The 20,100-nt window shown below is 38.9% G+C and overlaps 2 protein-coding genes and 1 long non-coding RNA gene across 7 annotated transcripts; 1 reads left to right on the forward strand and 2 right to left on the reverse strand.

Moving 5' to 3' along the window:
* Nucleotides 1-669: 669 nt before the first annotated feature.
* On the reverse strand, nucleotides 670-7,107 carry LOC112557380. 3 transcript variants are annotated; one of them, XM_025227192.1, is made up of 6 exons: nucleotides 6,729-7,107; nucleotides 4,013-6,185; nucleotides 3,289-3,425; nucleotides 2,641-2,746; nucleotides 1,416-2,184; nucleotides 670-852 (listed from the first exon to the last, which is right to left on the reverse strand). In XM_025227192.1, exons 1-2 carry the CDS (start codon nucleotides 7,073-7,075, stop codon nucleotides 5,507-5,509), a joined length of 1,026 nt encoding a protein of 341 aa, XP_025082977.1. In that variant the 5' UTR covers nucleotides 7,076-7,107; the 3' UTR covers nucleotides 670-852; nucleotides 1,416-2,184; nucleotides 2,641-2,746; nucleotides 3,289-3,425; nucleotides 4,013-5,506. The 3 variants fall into 3 exon arrangements, with proteins under 3 accessions (XP_025082977.1, XP_025082978.1, XP_025082979.1); XM_025227193.1 differs by lacking the exon at nucleotides 3,289-3,425; XM_025227194.1 differs by lacking the exons at nucleotides 670-852; nucleotides 1,416-2,184; nucleotides 2,641-2,746 and adding an exon at nucleotides 3,003-3,120.
* Nucleotides 3,836-18,151, forward strand: LOC112557381. The gene is made up of 4 exons (XR_003097948.1): nucleotides 3,836-3,977; nucleotides 7,269-7,392; nucleotides 15,419-15,580; nucleotides 17,537-18,151. It is a non-coding gene; the product is annotated as an uncharacterized LOC112557381 (long non-coding RNA).
* Nucleotides 11,241-17,627, reverse strand: LOC112557377. Of its 3 annotated transcripts, XM_025227188.1 has the most exons (5): nucleotides 17,492-17,627; nucleotides 16,734-16,873; nucleotides 15,359-15,482; nucleotides 12,812-13,187; nucleotides 11,241-12,024 (listed from the first exon to the last, which is right to left on the reverse strand). In XM_025227188.1, exons 2-5 carry the CDS (start codon nucleotides 16,791-16,793, stop codon nucleotides 11,382-11,384), a joined length of 1,203 nt encoding a protein of 400 aa, XP_025082973.1. In that variant the 5' UTR covers nucleotides 16,794-16,873; nucleotides 17,492-17,627; the 3' UTR covers nucleotides 11,241-11,381. The 3 variants fall into 3 exon arrangements, with proteins under 3 accessions (XP_025082973.1, XP_025082974.1, XP_025082975.1); XM_025227189.1 differs by lacking the exons at nucleotides 15,359-15,482; nucleotides 16,734-16,873; nucleotides 17,492-17,627 and adding an exon at nucleotides 13,855-15,334; XM_025227190.1 differs by lacking the exons at nucleotides 15,359-15,482; nucleotides 16,734-16,873; nucleotides 17,492-17,627 and adding an exon at nucleotides 13,859-15,333.
* Nucleotides 18,152-20,100: the final 1,949 nt, after the last annotated feature.

Consider the following 20,100-nt stretch of genomic DNA (forward strand, 5'->3'; position numbering starts at 1 on the left):
TCACTGATGGCATGATTTAGATACACAGCTGTTGCACATGAAGTAATTTGGGATGAATTCTAAATAATATTGGAAAAGCTAGCCTAAACACAGTATAAAATATTACTATATTATTTGCACAAAAGTACAAATATTATCTTAAACTTTACAAATTCTGTAGTTAAACAAAACTAAGATGCCCTAAAAATATCTTACACTTTTTTCTACTACTTCAGTAAAAATAAAATGCACTAAAACAGATGTCTGTTCCATGACTATTTTCATGCTTCATATTTTACAAAACCCTGCTTTTGATCTTAGCATAATTGTAATTAATGGCAATTACTGGCTGAGTCCTTTATCTTCAACAAAATGAGTATTTTAACTCATAAGGTGGGGGCTATTTGTTTCCTTCTCCATTGTTCCCACATTCCTTAGTTGGCACTTCAAAAATTCTACTCTTCGTCATCTCTTTTTCGTATTACGTTTTCTAAAAGTTCAGGAGACTTTTTCCAAAGGAAGAATAAAATGTTACTCGAATGCTTTTCTCATACATGATCATCTTTGCTCACTTCAGTTCCTACCAAAACTACACAAAGCAAGTAGGTCAAACTATTCCTGAGCTTTCAAATGATAGCAAAGTTGATTCTGGCAGCATTTATAATTATGGAAAACATCAAAGGACAGGAATTTGGTGTCATAATAAGTTTATTACTTGTGATGATGACAATATGAAAAAAGGCTGACCAGCTTCCTGAGAGTATCAAGCTGCAAGTCTGACAACATCGCTCGTTTGAGTCTTACCAGACAATGTCATCAGTGCTGACAGAGAGGCAGGCTGCAAGGTGACCATCTATATCACACTGAGTCAGTCTGAAACAGCAAAAAATCTACTCATTAATTTTTCTCAAGCATGGCTAAAGATCTTGCGATGATAACCTTAGTGAACTCAAGAGAAAGCAGCTACTATAAGACCAGAGTTTAACACAAAGAAGGAAAGTTTGCTGTCATGCTTATACTTTAATGAAATGGCCAATATTGTTCTGCTTATTACTATAAGATAAAAGTTTATGATATTTGAACAGGTTTCTTTCTTTTAGCAACTTCACAAATTTTATAACTGCTATATAGTTACAAACAATGAGGGACAGAAAACCTGGTAGGTACAAGGTTTCTGTGGGGTTGGGGGATAGCTTCAAAGATTAACTATCACAACATGCTACATATTATAACTCAGACTTAGCTGTGTAGCCAACAATAAAAAAAGACATATTTCTGTCAATTGGCAAAACATCCAATAGCAAGACAGCCTAACTCTTCACAAACATGTTTAGGGTTGCGTCTTTACAGGGAGGAGTTCATAAGAAAAACTGTAAGGAGTGGTACACATTTGGGTGAGTACAAAGATCACCACCTCTCAAGAAGAATCCACTTACCCGTCTGAGAATTTAGTTTGGCACATTGGGCATGATGTCAGCAGCTCTGACAAACCATCAGAAAAAGAAGCTGCTGTGCTCTTTGCTGGTTCAGTGTCCAGTCATGCTCTCCAAGCCTCCTCTTGTTATTAGTGCTTTCTGTGAAAATAGTCTTGGAAGAAGACAAGACTTTACCAGAAGCATGTGACTGAAGACAAAAATCTTGTTTTTTTTCCTGCCTTGAGGCCATACTAGATTCTCTTCTGCCAATGTTCTCATAAACCCTTTTCTCTGAGCCAGAGCCATCAAAACAGCCATCCTTCAACTGCTCAGACAATGGTTCTGATGCTTCCTTATTTCTGATTCTTGCTAAACCACCAGCACAAGGCATGTAGTTTGTATTAGTCATGTCTTCCGAGACAACTGTTCCAGTCCTAACAACATCAAGAGGAAAAAAATCAGCAAGTAGATTTCTGGAGGAAGACACTGTCTGATGTAAAGGCTCTTTGCAGGTGTCTAATTTTCTTGTTTCTTTTCTTTTCTTAATTGTCTGTGAAAGTATGCAAGGAGACTTTGAAATGTCTTTTGGAAACATTTGTCTAGTTTCATGTGTATCTGACACTGTAGATAAAATAACATCGGATGGATGGAGGTAGCTACAGATCCTTTCCTCAGCCTGACGCTTTTTATGCAGCAAACAGGAGCATAATAACTTGGGCAAAGAAGGTAATTCATCTGCCACACCAGTTGCTCGCTTGATAGAACTGTTCTGTTGGGTATATACAGATGACTGCACACAGACATATATATTCATTCACATGCACATATACAAATGCACTTCCAAGTAATATTTCTTTAATATGACTGATAAAAAATGATTACTGCATATTTGACCACAAAAGACATCTCATAAACAATAATGTATAACCAGCCTTTCCCTTAAGATATCTGAAGAAAAGTGTTTTGTCAGTCCCTGAAAATTTTCATGTTTTAAGCATATCTTAAAAGAACTATCTGGCATGTACGGTGACAGCATATGTTGAAATAGCCATTTATGCATAAAAAAACAACTAAGACACAAGACTATGCACTGTATCACATGCTTTCCATTTTTGAGACCCCCATCCCCAATACATACATAGCCATCCAGCTGAATTTTCACTACTGAAAAAAGAATCTTTAAATAAGTAAACAAAACATGTCCTTGATAAGCTGGAACATTCTGCCTTCTTGGTCAAAGCCTTACTTGAAAAGTTGGTAAATCTGGGATTGATTCCATAGGCAGTTTCTTCCGCCTCCTTTCCAAGCATTTTAGCACTTCTTCCAATTGGTTATCTGATGTACTTGCTTCTCTAAAGACAGGAAAAAATGAATAAATCTCCTCTGAAAACAAATGACAATTTGTAATGGAATATCAAATTCATGTGTATGCAGAAAGATAAAAATGACATCTTTAAAGAGCATCCTAAAGATATAAATGCACAGCTTCTTCAACTTTGACAGTTTCAAAATCTGAATGGACATCATTTTATTACATGTGGCATAAGAAGAGCCAGCTTTGGAGAGGGTAGGGGCAAACTCCATGCTGAAGTGAGCGGTGTTTACATTCTTGCCTCAATATCTTTTTGAGGGGCAGCTCCCCTCTAGCACCCATGGTTCCTATACCTCTATTACATGGAATGAATGTCGGTGGATACTCATTTACAGTGGATGACTGCCACTAAACCTGTTAGGAGTAAAAAAAAATTTATAGCATCCTCATCGCAAAGCCTCAGTTGATCAACCCTGAAATCTATCAATATGAAAAGCATTATTCGATGGTTATGATACAATAAATAAATGGATTTAATAAGGAAGAAGTGAGAAGTTCAACTTCTGATGCAGTTATAAATACCTTCTGATACTTGGTACGACATTTTCTCCATTAAGACATTCCTTAGGCTCCCCCAACTGATTTCTGTCACTATTTTTATTGCATACTCCTTGCTGGGGTTCACTGTCTTGAGCAGGGTCACATTTTAATGTAGAAATCTGTTGAAGAGTGTTCAAATATGTTATTGCTGGAATTAGACAGAATTAATTAAAGTTGTTTATTCAATGTAGTCTGCTTGCAGATTTTCATTTGTTATATGTGTAATGACAGACCCATGAAACTTTAAATCTCTTTATTTGTAACTAATTTTATAAACAAGTCAAATGAAAATTTCTGTAGAAGATGTGCATTTAAACTCCACAACTATTAACCATAAGTTCAAAACTGCAAACTACTTAATAAATAAATTAATATTATTAATTTTTAACTAAAAGTTACATATGCAAAAATAGTGTTAACTATATAATCTCAGACGTGATGACAAACAATTTTAATTTACTTTTACTGGCCATGAAATTTGAAATATAAACCAAAATATTAGTCTATTACTACCCTTGCCTTGTGAGGAGCTCTCCTCGGTCAAGGGACGAAAGCAATATTTGGAGGAGAGAGAACGCAAGCGAGAAGGGAGGCAACAGCGTTTCGTTCAAAGTACATCAAGAAGTCGGTAAACGATCTCATTTTGAGTAAACTGCGCTATAAAGAGCACGGTAAAGGAGTTTCATCTAGTATCTTAGACTAGTACCTTAGACTTCAGCCTCAAGCGATTCTTTTTGCTATCCATATTTGACGTGTAATGTTGCCTCTTTCACTGCTTTTGTGAAACTGCGAGTATCGGAAGTTGAGTCTTCGTTACTTCCCCTTGGCCATTTAAAAATAAATATAAAAATGTCTTTATATCTATATAAGGAATCTCCGCCCCCACGTGTTGCAAGCTTTACCTACGGACGTCTGTAATAAGAGCACAGAAGAAGAAATGAATTTTTAATAGGAGAACAATTTAGAATGTTAAATTTACTTCAGTCGGCACATTTATCCCTTTTTGTGCTTGCTTTCATTGAAAATTCTATATTAAATTTTATTTACATTAATTTTTGGAGATTTTATCTGTTTTTGAAATATGCCGACAAAGAAATCTTCTTCAACATATATGTGCTGCTTTGTGCTTAAAGACAACAAATTTATTTTTGAGACTTTATTATCGTACAATCTCATTTGAAGTAATGACAATTTTTCTTATAGTTTCTGCTTTTCTCTTTCATCAACATTTTTCTTTTGAAATCGTCTTTTAGGTATTGAAACGAGATGTTTATTTGAAGGCAAGACGGAAAAAGTCTTTTGGAGAAGGTCATAATGTTGATGGGTTCTCGAGAACAAGAAAAATCAAAGAAAAAAATTTTTCATAAATTTTTGTTACTGTCAAAACATTCACTGGAATTTATACAGTGCAACATTTTTCAGTTTTATTCTACACCTTTTTTTCACTAGTAAAACGTCCTTTTTGTTTACCATCTGCTGCAGGGAGTTCGTAACATGTGATTGAGCAAAAAAAGATCAAAAGCTATAATGTCCTGTCTCTCCTTTTCTCACTCACACACACACGCACAAGGAGTGAGATCTAGAGACGGAAAGAAAGACATCGCTAGAATCAGTAACAGCTGTTTTTCGCGTCGATAATATAGGCCGCTACAGCTGTGAGAAAATGGCTATACACGGAGGCTAGATGTATCGAATTTGTCCGAGTTGATGTCATCAGCCTATTTATTAGCAGGTATAAAATCCATAAACAGCAAATTGAAAATAAAAAGTAAAAAAGCAATAATCAATTTTTAGACAAACGAGACCAGACATTGACGTGATGAAATAATAAAGGTCTACATTGAAACATTTTATTTATTGGTTATAAGCCCTAGATGTATTTTTAGTCATAACATCATTTAATAATAATCACACAATCACAATCTCATGATCAACCTGACACAAGCGCTTTCACGCACCAAGAAGACACTTGATCAGACACACATCTTGAAGAGGCACTGACATGAAAGGTTCGTGTATTTAGCGTGTATACAGATTTAATTATATTGTCAAATGTTTGTGAGGAAAGCGATGAGTACGTGAGATTTGAGGTTTCTTGGGACAAGTTTTTTGTGATTGATGCGGTACCTTCTCTTTCCTTTCTGCCTTTCCTTCCTAAGGAGTAAGATACCCGTTCAACAGTTCAGATTTGTGTACCGCTCTAAGCAGTAAGCTTTCTCAATATTTTTTTCGCATTTCTATCGGCAAGCCAGTTTACGGTAGTGCTCAGGGCTGTGACTCTGGCTTCATGAGGTCGAAAGCAGAACAAGCCTCCCTTGTCGAACCCTCGTAGGTGAGAAGCTAGATCCCCGATGCCGCTGCGGGTGATGAGGAGCACGTCACTGGCAGCAAGGACGTGTATGTCCACCAGCACGCGACGCATGCCCGAGCACACGTCATCGCTGTTCTTGGAGTATGCGACGTGAACGATGGGTCCAGAACTTTCCAACAGACGTTCTCGAAATTTCGACTTGGCTTCACGCACCACTTTCTCAGAGTCAGAGGCGATGAAGAAGCTGGCAGCGGGATTCGCGAGGTACGACTTCAGAAACTTCCAGATTACCTGCAGATCCTCAGGAACCAGTCGCACCTGAGTGTCCTTTGGTATACTGGGGTTGCGTCCACACCGGAGCTGGGCGGCCACCAACATCCCTCCGCCATGCCTGCGGTGCGCCTGGTCTGTGATGTTATCGACTTCGCTCTGTAGCGACGGCGCCAGTTTGAAGAGCGTGTTGAGGATTTGTCGGAAGATTTCGCCTCGTGGGACTTTAGTCAGCCATCTCAGGGCTGCCACGTGATGGGGATTGGCGAAGAGTTCTCGAAAGAGTATTTGATTGGACCTGCAAAGACAAACATCCCATAGCTTGTATTCGCGAACTTGTATTACTGAACTGCTGACAGACGATTTTTTCCAGTTAAAGGGATACTCAAGGCTTGTGATAAGGCTGTGGCAACAGTCAAAACGTTTCAAAAATATATTTAGTTACAGTTACAGAGCACGAGAGCAATACAGAAGAAATAAATGATTCGTTTCTCACTTAATTACCACTTATTAGCACTATTTTGGTTTCCGATGTTTATAAAAATCGAAACAATCTAGTGAAATCGACCCTTGTGTCCTTCCGCCGAGTAACCGCGATAGCTTTCCGAGACGGTCAAGCAGACGAACCTGCGTGTGACGTCAGTCAGAGATGTACAGCACGTGTCGGTGATCATTGCTAGGGTTTGAACTCGTGATCGGGGTGTCTCGTGAATTAATTTAGGTTTGAAAGTGAACTTTTCAAAGCACAGTTTGAAAAATTACAGAAAAGAGCACAAGACAAGAAGGACAAGAAATATTTCGAGAAAACACAAGGCATGTGATGAGTAAAAATGTTTCTCACGTATAGTACACTATGTCTTTATCAAAGTAGGTGTTGAAGTCAATGGTCATGAACTCCTTCCTGATGCTGACGTTGTTCACACGGTTGTACACTTGTGACGTCAGATTAGACTCATCCAGGGAGGTGATATTCACCCTCCAGTCTAAGTGATTGACTTCAAGCATGGAGGAGAGCTCGCAGGTTGGGAGCTCCATGTGAACGCCGAACCTTCGTCTGGTAATGACAGCCAAGAGGAAGGCGTATGCAATGCCCCGGAGGCGGTCAGACAGCCCCCCACAATACTGAGTAAGCCGACAGGTGTAAATGAGGTAGCGGTGCTTCGTTTGGTCCGGACTAAAGTTGGCCATCTCCAAACTCCTTGCTTTTTCATGCTTTCCTACAGGTGAAAATAAACATTATTATTCTCTACAATAAACTTTTATAACCTTATCTTCTTGTTTTATGCACCAAAGCAAACATTGTTTTATTTCTAAAATTAGCATCACTGTGTACTTTATGGTTTTCTTATATGCACAATCCATTTTCAATAATTTATTTCAGTTTATACAACCGAGCAATTGTTGGACGCCGACCCAGGAGGTGACGTTTGGATCTTACGTGTCTTCAGTGGACGTTGGTTTCCAAGAGATGATGTCACATGACTTTAAAGTCCTTCTACCGTGAGGTCAGTGAATTCATATAACTTTTTTCCCCAGCATGGTGGAATAGAAGGAGTGTAGTTATGGAATCCACATGACATATCTGTTTCTCATGTCTATAGCCTAACGCTAAACCTCTTAAACTAAATCATCTGAGTGATGTGACTTTACAAGGCCCGGACTTAATTTTAACCAATGTAAAGAACTAAAATAACTTTGTCACCCGCTTCATAAAGGCAGTTCATTAACAACACATGTACTCCACACGGTTCTTTTTAGCCTTGTTCAGTGGTGCAGACCAAATGCGCCCTCTATTAAAGGCCCGTGATATAAAAGTTGAATCCTGTTTTCTTATTTCCTTTGGTATACAGTTGGATTTCATGTACGCCAAAGGATCTTAATTCGAAACTGAACCTTTTTTTTTCTTTGGACTAGATAATTCAAGAACAGGGCATGTGAAATTTATTGGTTGTTGAGTGATATCTTTGTTGTTTATGATGGAAGTCGACAGAGCCTACAGAGTCCGATGTAGTTGTCTGTGCTGTGTGAAAAATATGCAAAAATCCAGGATGCTTGCGTATCCACCTTACTTTATACAGCTTTTGGACCTTTCTGTATGCCGTCAGAATTTCATAATAGTGTGCTGGTACTTTTGAGTCCTTTAAGGGGTTTTAAGGGTGTACAAGCTATATGCTTTTTTTTATAGTAACTATTGACATATCTTGAAATATTTCTCTTTACATTCTTGAATCTTATGTACTCCATATCCAACGGATTCATCGTTATTCTTAGTTTATGCATTACGGCATTCTGGAATTTGTTCTGTAAAACATTTTCGAAAATTCATTTTTTCACTGTTTTTTTTAAAATAGTAGCCACATGTATATATCAAAAGCTGACTTGCAAATGTTCGCTGCTAACCTTTTTGAGGGCCAACAGCTGAATTCGTTTCGGTGACAGCAAAAGTCATCTGTTGGATTGCAGAATAATGGGCGAATGCGCACCATGATAAGATCGCCAAAGCCAGGAACAGGACGAATACTGCCAACTGAAACAGTCAATACATTTTGCAAACTGGAGTTTGTCCTGCAGTCTTACAAAGGAACAACAACATGCATAGGCCGCCATCAGACACTAGTAAAAATGTCAAGTAAATAAGCACATTAAAGCCTCTTTCTAAACGTTGAAAGTCTGCCTTCTTTCATTTATCCATCTATCCATCGATGCCTAACGAACGACAATTCCTGCTTTTTTATCCAGATACATGAATTGATCATTTATCGATATATATATAGCTAAGAACATTCGACATTCCTATACATATGTACCCATGAGTGGATCGCCCATAATTTACTCACCCATCGATCCATAGATATTGATGATTTCTTATCTGGATACCTTCTCGCGAAAGCATTTGTGTACTAAACCGATGGACTAAATGCTGTAAAAACCGGATGAAGACAACTGTCAACACTTCAGTGAGCAGAGCTACGGGAGGAGGCCAAGAGAGCTGTACACAGTCTAAAGGAAGTCACCTGGCGATGAAGTAGTCCAAGATGAGATGCTCGAGCAGGGGGAGGCATGTCGGGGTAGTTGATGACGCAATAGCTAAAACGTCTCCATAACAGTGAAAACAGACAATATCGTCTGTACTGCTTAATAACATGAAAACCTTCACCACCTCCACCAGTAAGCATACTTGCGCCTCGCTGATGGTGTTTATCTAATGACAAGCAGGAATAACAATACTGTGATGGAGACCAGGACTGACAAGAGCGACATCATAGCTAACACCAACGGTTACAGCAAAGCACAAATCTACATGAACGGAGGGCAGTTAGAAAAGGTGAACAATTTCAAGTACCTGGAATGCTGCACTGGCCTAAATTGCTGGCTGTACGACAGAATTAGGATTTCAACATCGACAACACCAATGGCTAGGTTCAACAGAAGTTGACTCAGCAACACCATTAGGTCGACTTTCGAGTACGGACTGTGCAAATCCTTTATAGTTACCATCATGCTCTACGGAAGCGAGACGCAAAGTCTGTTTGCTGTTACAAAAATAAATAAAATATACATCCTTTCGAGAAATTCTCTGTTCATTGAACATGAGTGAGAGACCACCCACTTCCACCGGATTAAGTTCCTAGCGGTCCTCTAGGTGTGTCTGAAAAGTAACGGGACTGCTGTCACAAACAATTTATTTCAATTCGAAACAACGAACTTCACGATGTTTATGTATTTTGCATGCCTGTATCAAACATTACTGAAAGTATTGAAAAGTGAACATCTGTCACTTTCTTCAAGTGAGGGCACTACACAAAATCTGTTGTGGTGTGACTGATGATGAACTACCACGTTTTGAAAGATTGCCTATTACTTCAAAAAACAACAACAACAAAACAACAACAAAAAACAACAAAACCCACTAAGTATATTTGAAGCAGCTGCAGACTTGTACAAGTGGTGAGGCAGTTTCTATTGTAAGATTACACGAATTCTGCTTACTAAGTTAAGACTGATTCGTTCATGTGCAGAGTATCTGTATTTATGTGAAACGCCAGGTTGAAACACGTATTTCTCGCCCCCTTAATAAATAATATAAATCCCTTTGTAAGATGTCTAAAGGAAAGTTTTTACAGTCCAGTCAAGTAAAAAATCATTGCAACAGCAGCTGTAGCATTCTAAATCAAGTCTTGAAGAGGAGAGTGTTAAAGTCGATTCAGCTTTGAACGAAAGCCTTTTTGAAATACTATAGTCTGCAACAGCTCCCTTCGTGTCCTTGGCTGCTCTAACCTAGAGGCCACAATAAAAAGGATGAATTGCATATCTATGGGGATCTTCCTATTGCCTCCCAGTGAAAAATTCTTAAAGTAATGCCTTGGAATTTATTTTACCTTTAAAAAGGCAGAAACTCACGTATTTGAATTGTCTTGTGCAAGAACAACACGTCGCCATGTTTTGCTCGACCAGTGACCGTGTATTCATCTTGGCCGTGGATGATGTTTGCTGGGCTGCGATCGATGGGAGGAGTTCCATCAGCTACCTGTGTCTATAAATTAGTGTAAGAGCAGGTTCGATGGGCTTGGGACGCCCAGTAGTGTAGTGATTAAAACACCTGCTTGTGCCGCTGCGGAGATAGGCCATGGGTTCAGATCTCGTCTCGATCGGGACACTCTGTATGTGACGTCTGTTTACTGGGCCTGCTGTGGGGGGATTTTTCCGGGTACCCCTCTACTTTTCCATTTTATCAATTTTTTCTTAAAATTGCTTTGTATGAAAGGGCATGAAAAGTTCGTCCAAGGTGTATAAGGTCCAGTAATACGTTCGTGATCGTATGCAATGCGATACAATATGACATCATTGTAGGTTTATTTAGGATGTTGTTACAGTCCTACTGGATAACTTTACTCGGCGAAACAGAAAAATTGAACTATATCAAATATCTTCAAAACGAGAGCCAATAAAAAATTTGCTTGGTCATTTTCATGTTCAGCACACCAAGATGCTACAGAACCTGTTTAAGTCAGTAATAATTTCAGTGTTGATCAGTGTAATCAAAGTTTGTTAGCGTCTGTGTGCAAATGATTTAACTGGTTTTGTAAGCCCCTTATATAGGTAGCTCGTCCCCAGAGGCAGTGACATATTGAGTTGTAAGGTCGTTCGTCCACAGAGACAGCGTCATTTAGTCTAAACAAGCATCCAGACAAAGATTTCGCAAAGGTATGAATGAACACACACTTATATTGAAAGTCTCGTGTATTTAGCTTGTGTACAGATTTCAAGGGTAGTACCGCAACCTTCGGTAGGAAAATAAAAATAACGTTTTTCTCGGGATCAGTTTTGCTCGCTACCTTTACTTTCTATGTCAGTACCTTTAAGCTGTCCGCATCTTCTTTGGTTTCACATTTTTATCGCAAAGCCACTGCACGGTGAGGTTCAGGGCTGTGACTCTGGCATCATGGGTGTACCGTTCTAAGCAGTAAGCTTTCTCAATATTTTTTTCGCATTTCTATCGGCAAAGCCAGTTTACAGTAATGTTCAGGGCTGTGACTCTGGCATCATGAGGTCGAAAGCAGTACAAGCCTCCCTTGTCGAACCCTCGTAGGTGAGAAGCTAGATCCCCGATGCCGCTGCGGGTGACGAGGAGCACGTCACTGGCAGCAAGGACGTGTATGTCCACCAGCACGCGACGCATGCCCGAGCACACGTCATCGCTGTTCTTGGAGTAAGCGACGTGAACGATGGGTCCAGAACTCTCCAGCAGACGTTCTCGAAATTTCGACTTGGCTTCACGCACCACTTCCTCTGAGTCAGAGGCGATGAAGAAGCTGGCAGCGGGATTCGCGAGGTACGACTTCAGAAACTTCCAGATTACCTGCAGATCCTCAGGAACCAGTCGCACCTGAGTGTCCTTTGGTATACTGGGGTTGCGTCCACACCGGAGTTGGGCGGCCACCAACATCCCTCCGCCATGCCTGCGGTGCGCCTGGTCTGTGATGTTATCGACTTCGCTCTGCAGCGACGGCGCTAGTTTGAAGAGCGTGTTGAGGATTTGTCGGAAGATTTCGCCTTGTGGGACTTTAGTCAGCCATCCCAGGTCTGCCAAGTGATGGGGATTGGCGAAGAGTTCTCGAAAAAGTATTTGATTGGACCTGCAAAAGCAAATATCACATGACATTACGTCCAGTTCGTAACTGTGCGACTCTAATAATTGTACCAGATCATAGAATAGAAAGCTTGTCAAGGGTTTATCTGTCAGAAGCCCACGCGACCACAACATTTTCTTGGTAGGTTTGAGATAATGACATAAATTGAGGCAGTTCAGTGTTTAGCCACAGGGCCAACTTTTTTTTTTTGTTACCCTAAAACCTCCATTTTACAAGCGTATCCAAAAATGGCCTGACAAGATAAGTCTTATTTAGCAATTGAATGAATGAAAGCCGATCCTGAGTAAAAGCCGTTTATCAGATCCACATCTCCAGATTTAAATATTTTAACAAATAATTTTCGCATTTTTTCTTTAAATTGTTTAAATCACCAAACGAATTTTTATAAATTACGATTTTAGTCAATCGGCCAGATGTTTCGATTTGATTTCACAAAGAACCAAAAGTTAAATTCGAATTACTTTACTAAGGAAATGTAACTCACTGTAATGTGCAGCACATATCTGTAATAACTATAAAAATAATACACAACGTGGAATCAATATACAAACTGCAGTAATTTTTAGGATAACAGTGTGGAGCTGACAGAGTTCCACGATTTTTGTGTATCACGAACAATTAAATGATAAACAGAGACATGAACCTGCTTTTTAAAAAGGGAGCCACATAGCATATGTGTTAAAACATATTTTTTATAGAAAGAACACAAGACAAGAAGGGAAAAGAAATATTTCAAAACATAAGGCATGTAATGAGTAAAAATGTTTCTCACGTATAGTACACTATGTCTTTATCAAAGTAGGTGTTGAAGTCAATGGTCATGAACTCCTTCCTGATGCTGACGTTGTTCACACGGTTGTACACTTGTGACGTCAGATTAGACTCATCCAGGGAGGTGATATTCACCCTCCAGTCTAAATGATTGACTTCAAGCATGGAGGAGAGCTCGCAGGTTGGAAGCTCCATGTGAACGCCGAACCTTCGTCTGGTAATGACAGCCAAGAGGAAGGCGTATGCAATGCCCCGGAGGCGGTCAGACAGCCCCCCACAATACTGAGTAAGCCGACAGGTGTAAATGAGGTAGCGGTGCTTCGTTTGGTCTGGACTGAAGTTGGCCATCTCCAAGATCTCTGCTTTTCCAGGCTTTCCTACAGGTGAAAATAAATATTATTATTCTATACAACAAACGTTTTATAACCTAATCTTCATCCTGTTCCATATGAAAGAAGCTAAACATGTCTCTCTCTCTCCGCGGGCGCTTAGGAACCTAATCATCTCATTGCTTTATCCACCAAAGCAAAGATTGTTTCATATGGTAAAATAGTCATAATTGTATACATTTAATTGTTGTGTTGTATGTATGATTTATTTTAAATAATTTGTTTTACAGTACAATTAACATTTACAAATAAAACAAAGAGAGAAGGAGCGGGGGAACACAGAGAGAGAGAGCAGTGCAGGTGTCCAAACTAACAGGAGACAAAATCTACTATTTCAAAAATATTGTTGAAACAAGGAATATAAACTAGTGCTCATATAATCAGGTCAAGGGTATTAAGACAAAGAGAGACATCATTGACTTCACTGTTGTATAATGGTATATCTTCATACTAAAGAGAACACTTACACTGTATTTCTTATACCTTACATTTAAATATTGGAAACATGTTTTCAATCTAATCAATTTCTCTTCTAGGTTACGTATCTGTCGTCTGCTTACTCCAGTCGGACACGTTTTAACCGATGCAAAACAAATAAATAAACAAAATAAATAAACAAATAAATAAACAAAAACAACCAAGCTCTAAAACATACCTACCATCTGGTTCATTAAAAGAAGTTCGTTAACGACACAGAACTCAACAGCCGCCGCTAACATAGGTCGCTACAAAACTGAAATGTCCGCCATCTGGATGATGAGAGTTCTCTCCCTTCGCCTAACAGGACGAGGGGATCGGCTCTCCTTGATTTTGTGTGTGTTGTGGTCGTGCTTCGATTTGGATAAAAGTGTTGGATTTTTCATGTTAACATGTTGTTCTGCTGCGTTTTCGTCCTCTTAAGGTTTGCAACAGGATGGTATGTAATGTTATTTTGAAGTGCGAACTGTTTGGATCTGTTGGCTGGATTCCACTCCGCCATGGTTCACTCGCTTCGGCAGCGACCTTGAGCTACATTGAGTAAACTGAAGTAATGATCACCCTTTAGCAGTTTCATATGATAACATGTCTTCATATGTTCTCAAGATTACTCAATATCATCCCATTACTCTCCTGTCAATGACTTTATTCTCTGAAGTCGTTACCGTAACATCGACAGTTATCACCCTTTACTGCCGGAACGCAGTGAGTCCTCGCGTTGTTCTTCCTTCTACATCTTTGTTACTAATTTGTTAACTTGCTCTACATCTTTGTTTCTGTTTTGTTAACTTGTTCTACATCTTTGTTACTATTTTGTTAACTTGTTCTACATCTTTGTTACTATTTTGTGATCTTGTTCTACATCTTTGTTACTATTTTGTGATCTTGTTCAGCGCAGTGAGTCTATCTTTGGCTCAGATATTGCACTTTATAAATTCCCACTTACTATTATTATTAATTAACAATGCACAACTCCACTCACACTTCGCACTCCCCTGTGACCAATGGATAGTACCCAAAACTTTGTTTAAAAGAATCGACACATCTATGACGTGCTTTCGTTACTCTTTAAGAAAGGTCTGCCAACATTTTTCCAGCCACGGGCTGCGTGCCTGTGGTAATCGTAAATTGAGCAACTGAACTTTAGAGGCATAGATTTTCTATAGAAGGTTGTCAGCTGGGAGGAATCCCCTATTAGATACCCCTATGCTAAGACCTAGCTGGCGCCGTTTCAGACGACATCGTTAAGTAACGTTAACAAAGTTACAGCCACACTCGTTCTGATTTCTGTCGTGATTCGTAGGAGACCAAAAACCAGAAATAACAACCAATCTAGTGGCTATGCTAGTTATTTACACTGAGCAGGAAAAAGCAGATGTACAGAGAAAATCGCGCTAGTATGTGGCATTGGTCCATACGAAATCGACTCGGAATCAGACATTTCCTGGGTTCAGCTCACTTCTTGGGCACGTTAATTTGTTTTCTGTATGTGGCATCTGTTTACAGGGTTGGCTGCCTTGCCGTGATACTATAGCCTTAGTTGCTGGCTTCGCGTAAAACACCAATTCCACCCCCTCCCCTTTGTTTAATGGACTATATAGTACCCGATACCTCTGTTCAAGCAAATAGTAGCTACATTTATATGATATCAAGTGGTAACTTGCAAATACTTTGCTGCTAACCTTTGTGAGGATCAACAGTTGAATTCGTTTTGATGTCTTTTGCCACTTGCTGGATTGCAGAAAAGTGGAAAACTGCGCCCCATGATAAGATTACCACAGCCAGAGAGAGAATGAATGCTGCCAACTGAAACAGTCAACATATTTTGCAAACTGGAGTTTGTCATGCAGTCTTGGCAAAGAGACAACATGCATGCCACCATCAGACACCAGTAAAAATATCAAGTAAGCACATTTAAGCCTCGCTTCTACAAAATAGTGCGTGTCTGTCTTCTTTCATTTATCCATCCATCGATATATACCTAACTACATTCATAATTTCTTAAATAAATACACAAATAGATCGCTCACCATTTATCGATGTATAGCAAAGAACTATCGGGATTTCTTATACAGATACACGTAGGAGTGGATCACCCGTAATTTAGTCATTCATCCAATCATAGTTATTGATGCTTTCTTTCCTGGATATCTTCTCGCAAAAAGCGCTTGTGTACTAAACCGATGGAGTGAATGTTGTAAAAACCTGTATAACTTCCAGATAAAGACAACAGTCAGTGCTTCATTGCGCATGTAGACCTTTCAGTGCTACGGGGCGAGGCCAAGAGAGTTGTACAGAGTCCGGAGGAAGTCACCTGGCGATGAAATAGTCTCACATGAGATGCTCGAGCAGGGTGGAGAAAGACGTAGTATTGTGGTATGTCGGGGTAGTTGATGACGCAATAGCCAAAATGTCTCCACCGTAAAAGTGAAAACCGGGGTTAGGTCGTAGGTTCGGATTTCACCTCCGACACGCCCCTCTGTCTCTGTGCTATGCGTTGAACAAGAACTCAATGAGTTCACCACATTTGAACAGCTTGGAGACTTGTTTCAGACAACATCGGGTGTCCTTCCCTGGGCCTTTTATGGTGCTTTCTATCGTCTGTACTTCCTAATATCCCCAAAACCATCAATGTGCTACCTGCGCTTCGCTCATGGCGTTCTATTGGCCAGCAGTAATAACAAATGATATACATGGGATAGAGACTAGCACTGACAAAAGCAACGTCATAGTTAACACCAACGTTTACGGTGGACAGCTAGAAGAGGTGAACTACTTCAAGTACCTGGAAGCTGCTCTGGCCACCGAGTACTGAGTACGAATTGTGTGTGCAAATGCTTCTCCCCATGCTCTACGGATGCGAAAAGTAAACTATTTTCTGATACAGAAAAAAATCTATCTTTTCGAAACTAAGCGCCTAGGGAAATTGTTCATAAGTTTCTACCTGGAACACAAGACCAACACTTATGTACGGAGCACGGTCCCCTGTCGTTGTCGTCCGCCAAAAATCTTTTAGAGAGATTAAAAAAACATCGTATAAAGTGCTTCCGTACTTACGTATTTTCTCCGGACAGGACGCATGCCGCTTCTTGTCGGAACGAACGATTTTACGCACATGTCCACATGTAAAGGTTCTGCCTTTTAAACGCTTTTATCACAAGCAGTCATTTGATTGATTTGCAAGTCGTCCAACTCAGCTGGAAAAGAAGAACGATAGGGACAGTAAGGGTCGACAGACGGCGATCTGTTGATCTACATCTTAGAAGGGAGAGGTGCATGAACATGAGCAGGGCTGGTGGTGGGAAGGAGTAATGAGTCGGGAAGGGAATAAGAGGACAGTTTCAAATATTACAAATTAATGTCCACGTGAAGTTTTTTTCATAGCATGAGATCTTCATTATTAACTGATTTTTTTTTTAATTTTTTTTTTTAACGTGACATGTACAAAAATCGCATTTTATTTACTCTGGTCATTGAGTGCCTGCCCACCCACTTACACTATTGGCTTTCCCCCATATACCATTGCTGTATCGCGACTGTCCTGTGTAATTAGGCTCCACAATCAATCGGCGAAGTCTCACACTTGATCGGCTTTTCGACAGACCTCAGCATGATATATACGATCTTGAAAGAAGTACACCGTATATCTAGCAAACGCAAGTACCTAGAAACAACTTTTCATAAATTGTGCAGCAACGTCTAGTACCACGTCATCTGCTGACTGGTTACCGCTCGCTAATGACTGGGCATCGACGCGGTCATGATCATAGTATATCACATTTTAGAAACTCGTTACAGGACGATCATTGACTTACTGGAAGGCTGAGCATTATTTGTCATATAAATCTTTTTGTATCAAGGTTGTGTTCGGTGGCTGCACGTGGTATTGCTCGACTATGTGTCGCCGGGAGAGCAGTCGTCGCTCTCTGACGTGGTGGGCAGATCGGGCGGGAAGGACGATCTGGACAGGCGGAGCAACACTTTCGAGGGGAAGTCATCAGAGTGCCGTGGCTGTCGTATTGGTCTCCACCATCGTGGACCTACTTATACAAGAACAGCTTTAACATTAGTTTAAGTTGATGCACGTGTGAGAGTGAATAGTTCACAGAGAGGTAACAGCACTGGAATAGTGGAAGTACGCTTAGCACAGATAGCACCGGGACCCCATTCCCACAGACAAGTCCCCCTGCAACATATTTTTTTTATTTTCTCACCTCACTCCAAAGGGCTCCCATTGTCAAACATATTGAGTTAACTTGTATGCAACACACCTGCTTTTCAATGACAGTAATGAACAGTCTTTTATTCCAAAACAGTTTTTCATTCACCTCAAAAAAAGGTCATGGCAAGAACCTGTGGAGTTTAATATTTGAAAGCTTCGACATCTTAAAAACATATCTACAAGGACAAAGTGTTAAATTTTAACAGACATAAAACTTTTTTTAATCCTGTAAATGCATGCAAATAAATTTTTTTTTTAATAATTTAATTCACCTGCATTGTAAATAAGACTGGCACTAATATGCTTCATAACATGTTTTTTTTTTTTAAAAAGACATTCACAGCCAAGTAAATTTTCAAATCTAAGCAATGCTGATTACAACTGTGCAAGTTTTTAAAAACAGACTGTTAGTCTTTCACAAAGTTTGATATGGATCCTTTCTAAGTGTAAATATTAACAAATATCATTGAAAGCAAAATGGTACAGCTATGTGAAAAACTACACACATAAAGCTACTGAGCAGAATTGTACCAGATCTCCATTGTGAAAATTCCATTATAAGCATCTGTTTACAATTTTGTTCTGAATAAATCAGATTGCTCCATATATATTTCATTTTGTGCACTGCATTAATAGCATATTTAGTTTAGTTTGCTTACCCACAGTATTGTAAGTGGGTTCAAAACTCAGAAATTAGACCTAATCTTAAACTGTAATATTACTTTTGTACCGGGTGCAAACATTAATCAATCATTAACACCTGAACATTTCTTAGGAGTTCAGCGAATAGAAAAGGTTGGGAACTGTTCTATATGTCTCTTAAATTATTTATGCATTTCTTCTAGTTTGACATGACTAATTGCCACAGAGTGCAAAGTAATACATAACACATCTGTTACAGACAACAGCAGTATTAAGCATTTCTGATACAAAAATATCTGATAAACACTTTTCTTTGGTGTACGGTGCTGATATTTAAATTTCTTAAGCTGAAATCTGTACATTCAAAATACTGCATTGATCAGTTATATGGCTTTATTAAAGATGTGCAAAGAGCAATTTTTTACATTAAAACTAAAGCATGAAGTATGCTGAGCCATTACAAATGGCTAAGAAAATACTAGTCCCTTAAGAAAGATTTAATTCTGATGCATATAAAAGAAACACACACACGCCTTTGAAACCTAGCATTTCATATACATGTAGTAGAAGTAATAGGTAGACATTGAGAAACACTTCTGGATACCTATGCAAAGAAACGTTACCATTAGGCTCCATCATGAAATCACTCTTAAAGTTCCTGAAAGTTAACAAAACACAGAACTGTCATTAGTTTGTAAACAAAATTTAAATTAGTTTTTTTTTGATCGATTTAATTTTAACTTGTCATAGAAGACCAAAGCCAGCACAACAGCTTTGGGTACACCCTACTGTCACAATATTCAGTCAGTGCAGCAACATAGAAAATTAGATCTGGACCACTGCATTTTAGGAAATAAGATCATGAATCCACTTTAAAAAAAACAACACACTCACACAGTTTTTCTTAATACAAATGCCATTTACATAAAAAAATTTTGTGTGGGTAAAATGCAAACTTGAAACGTTTTGAGATATAACACAGTCCTTTTAATATCAGCATAAAATGTTTAGATAAAAGGCACCTTCACAACAAATAACAATAACAGATGCAAAAGAAAAAAGTTTTGATCAGACAAGCTTTTGTTTAAGTAAAGAGCCGGAGGATTTTAAAAAAATTAGCAATACATTGAAAAAATATTGAATGACTGGTTTCTTAGGTCTTAATTTTAGTGAACATCACATTGAAATAGTAAGAAAATTAAAATGAACTCTTTGTACCACAAATTTAAAACCAGAGGTGGCTTACATCTGTTATCAAATTTTTTATCAGCAAATTATGTATGAAGACAATGATTATGACCACTTTTTAAAAAACTGATCCAGAAAGAGAGTTTGAGATAAAGGGAAAACAAATGCAAGTAACTATTTCCTTGAGGACAGTTGGTAATAAAATGCTACTAATGCTGGGCTTAGCTGTAAATACATATAACATTTAAATGCAGTTTTGGAACCTTGAACCAAGTATCAGCAATATTTACATAAATTTTTAGATTTTTAAAAGATGTATTTTGCCAAGAATAGAGTTTTATGCTGCTTCATAGAAATTCTCCATAAAACAAT

The sequence above is a fragment of the Pomacea canaliculata genome, linkage group LG2, assembly GCF_003073045.1.
Source record: "Pomacea canaliculata isolate SZHN2017 linkage group LG2, ASM307304v1, whole genome shotgun sequence".
NCBI lineage: Eukaryota > Metazoa > Mollusca > Gastropoda > Architaenioglossa > Ampullariidae > Pomacea > Pomacea canaliculata.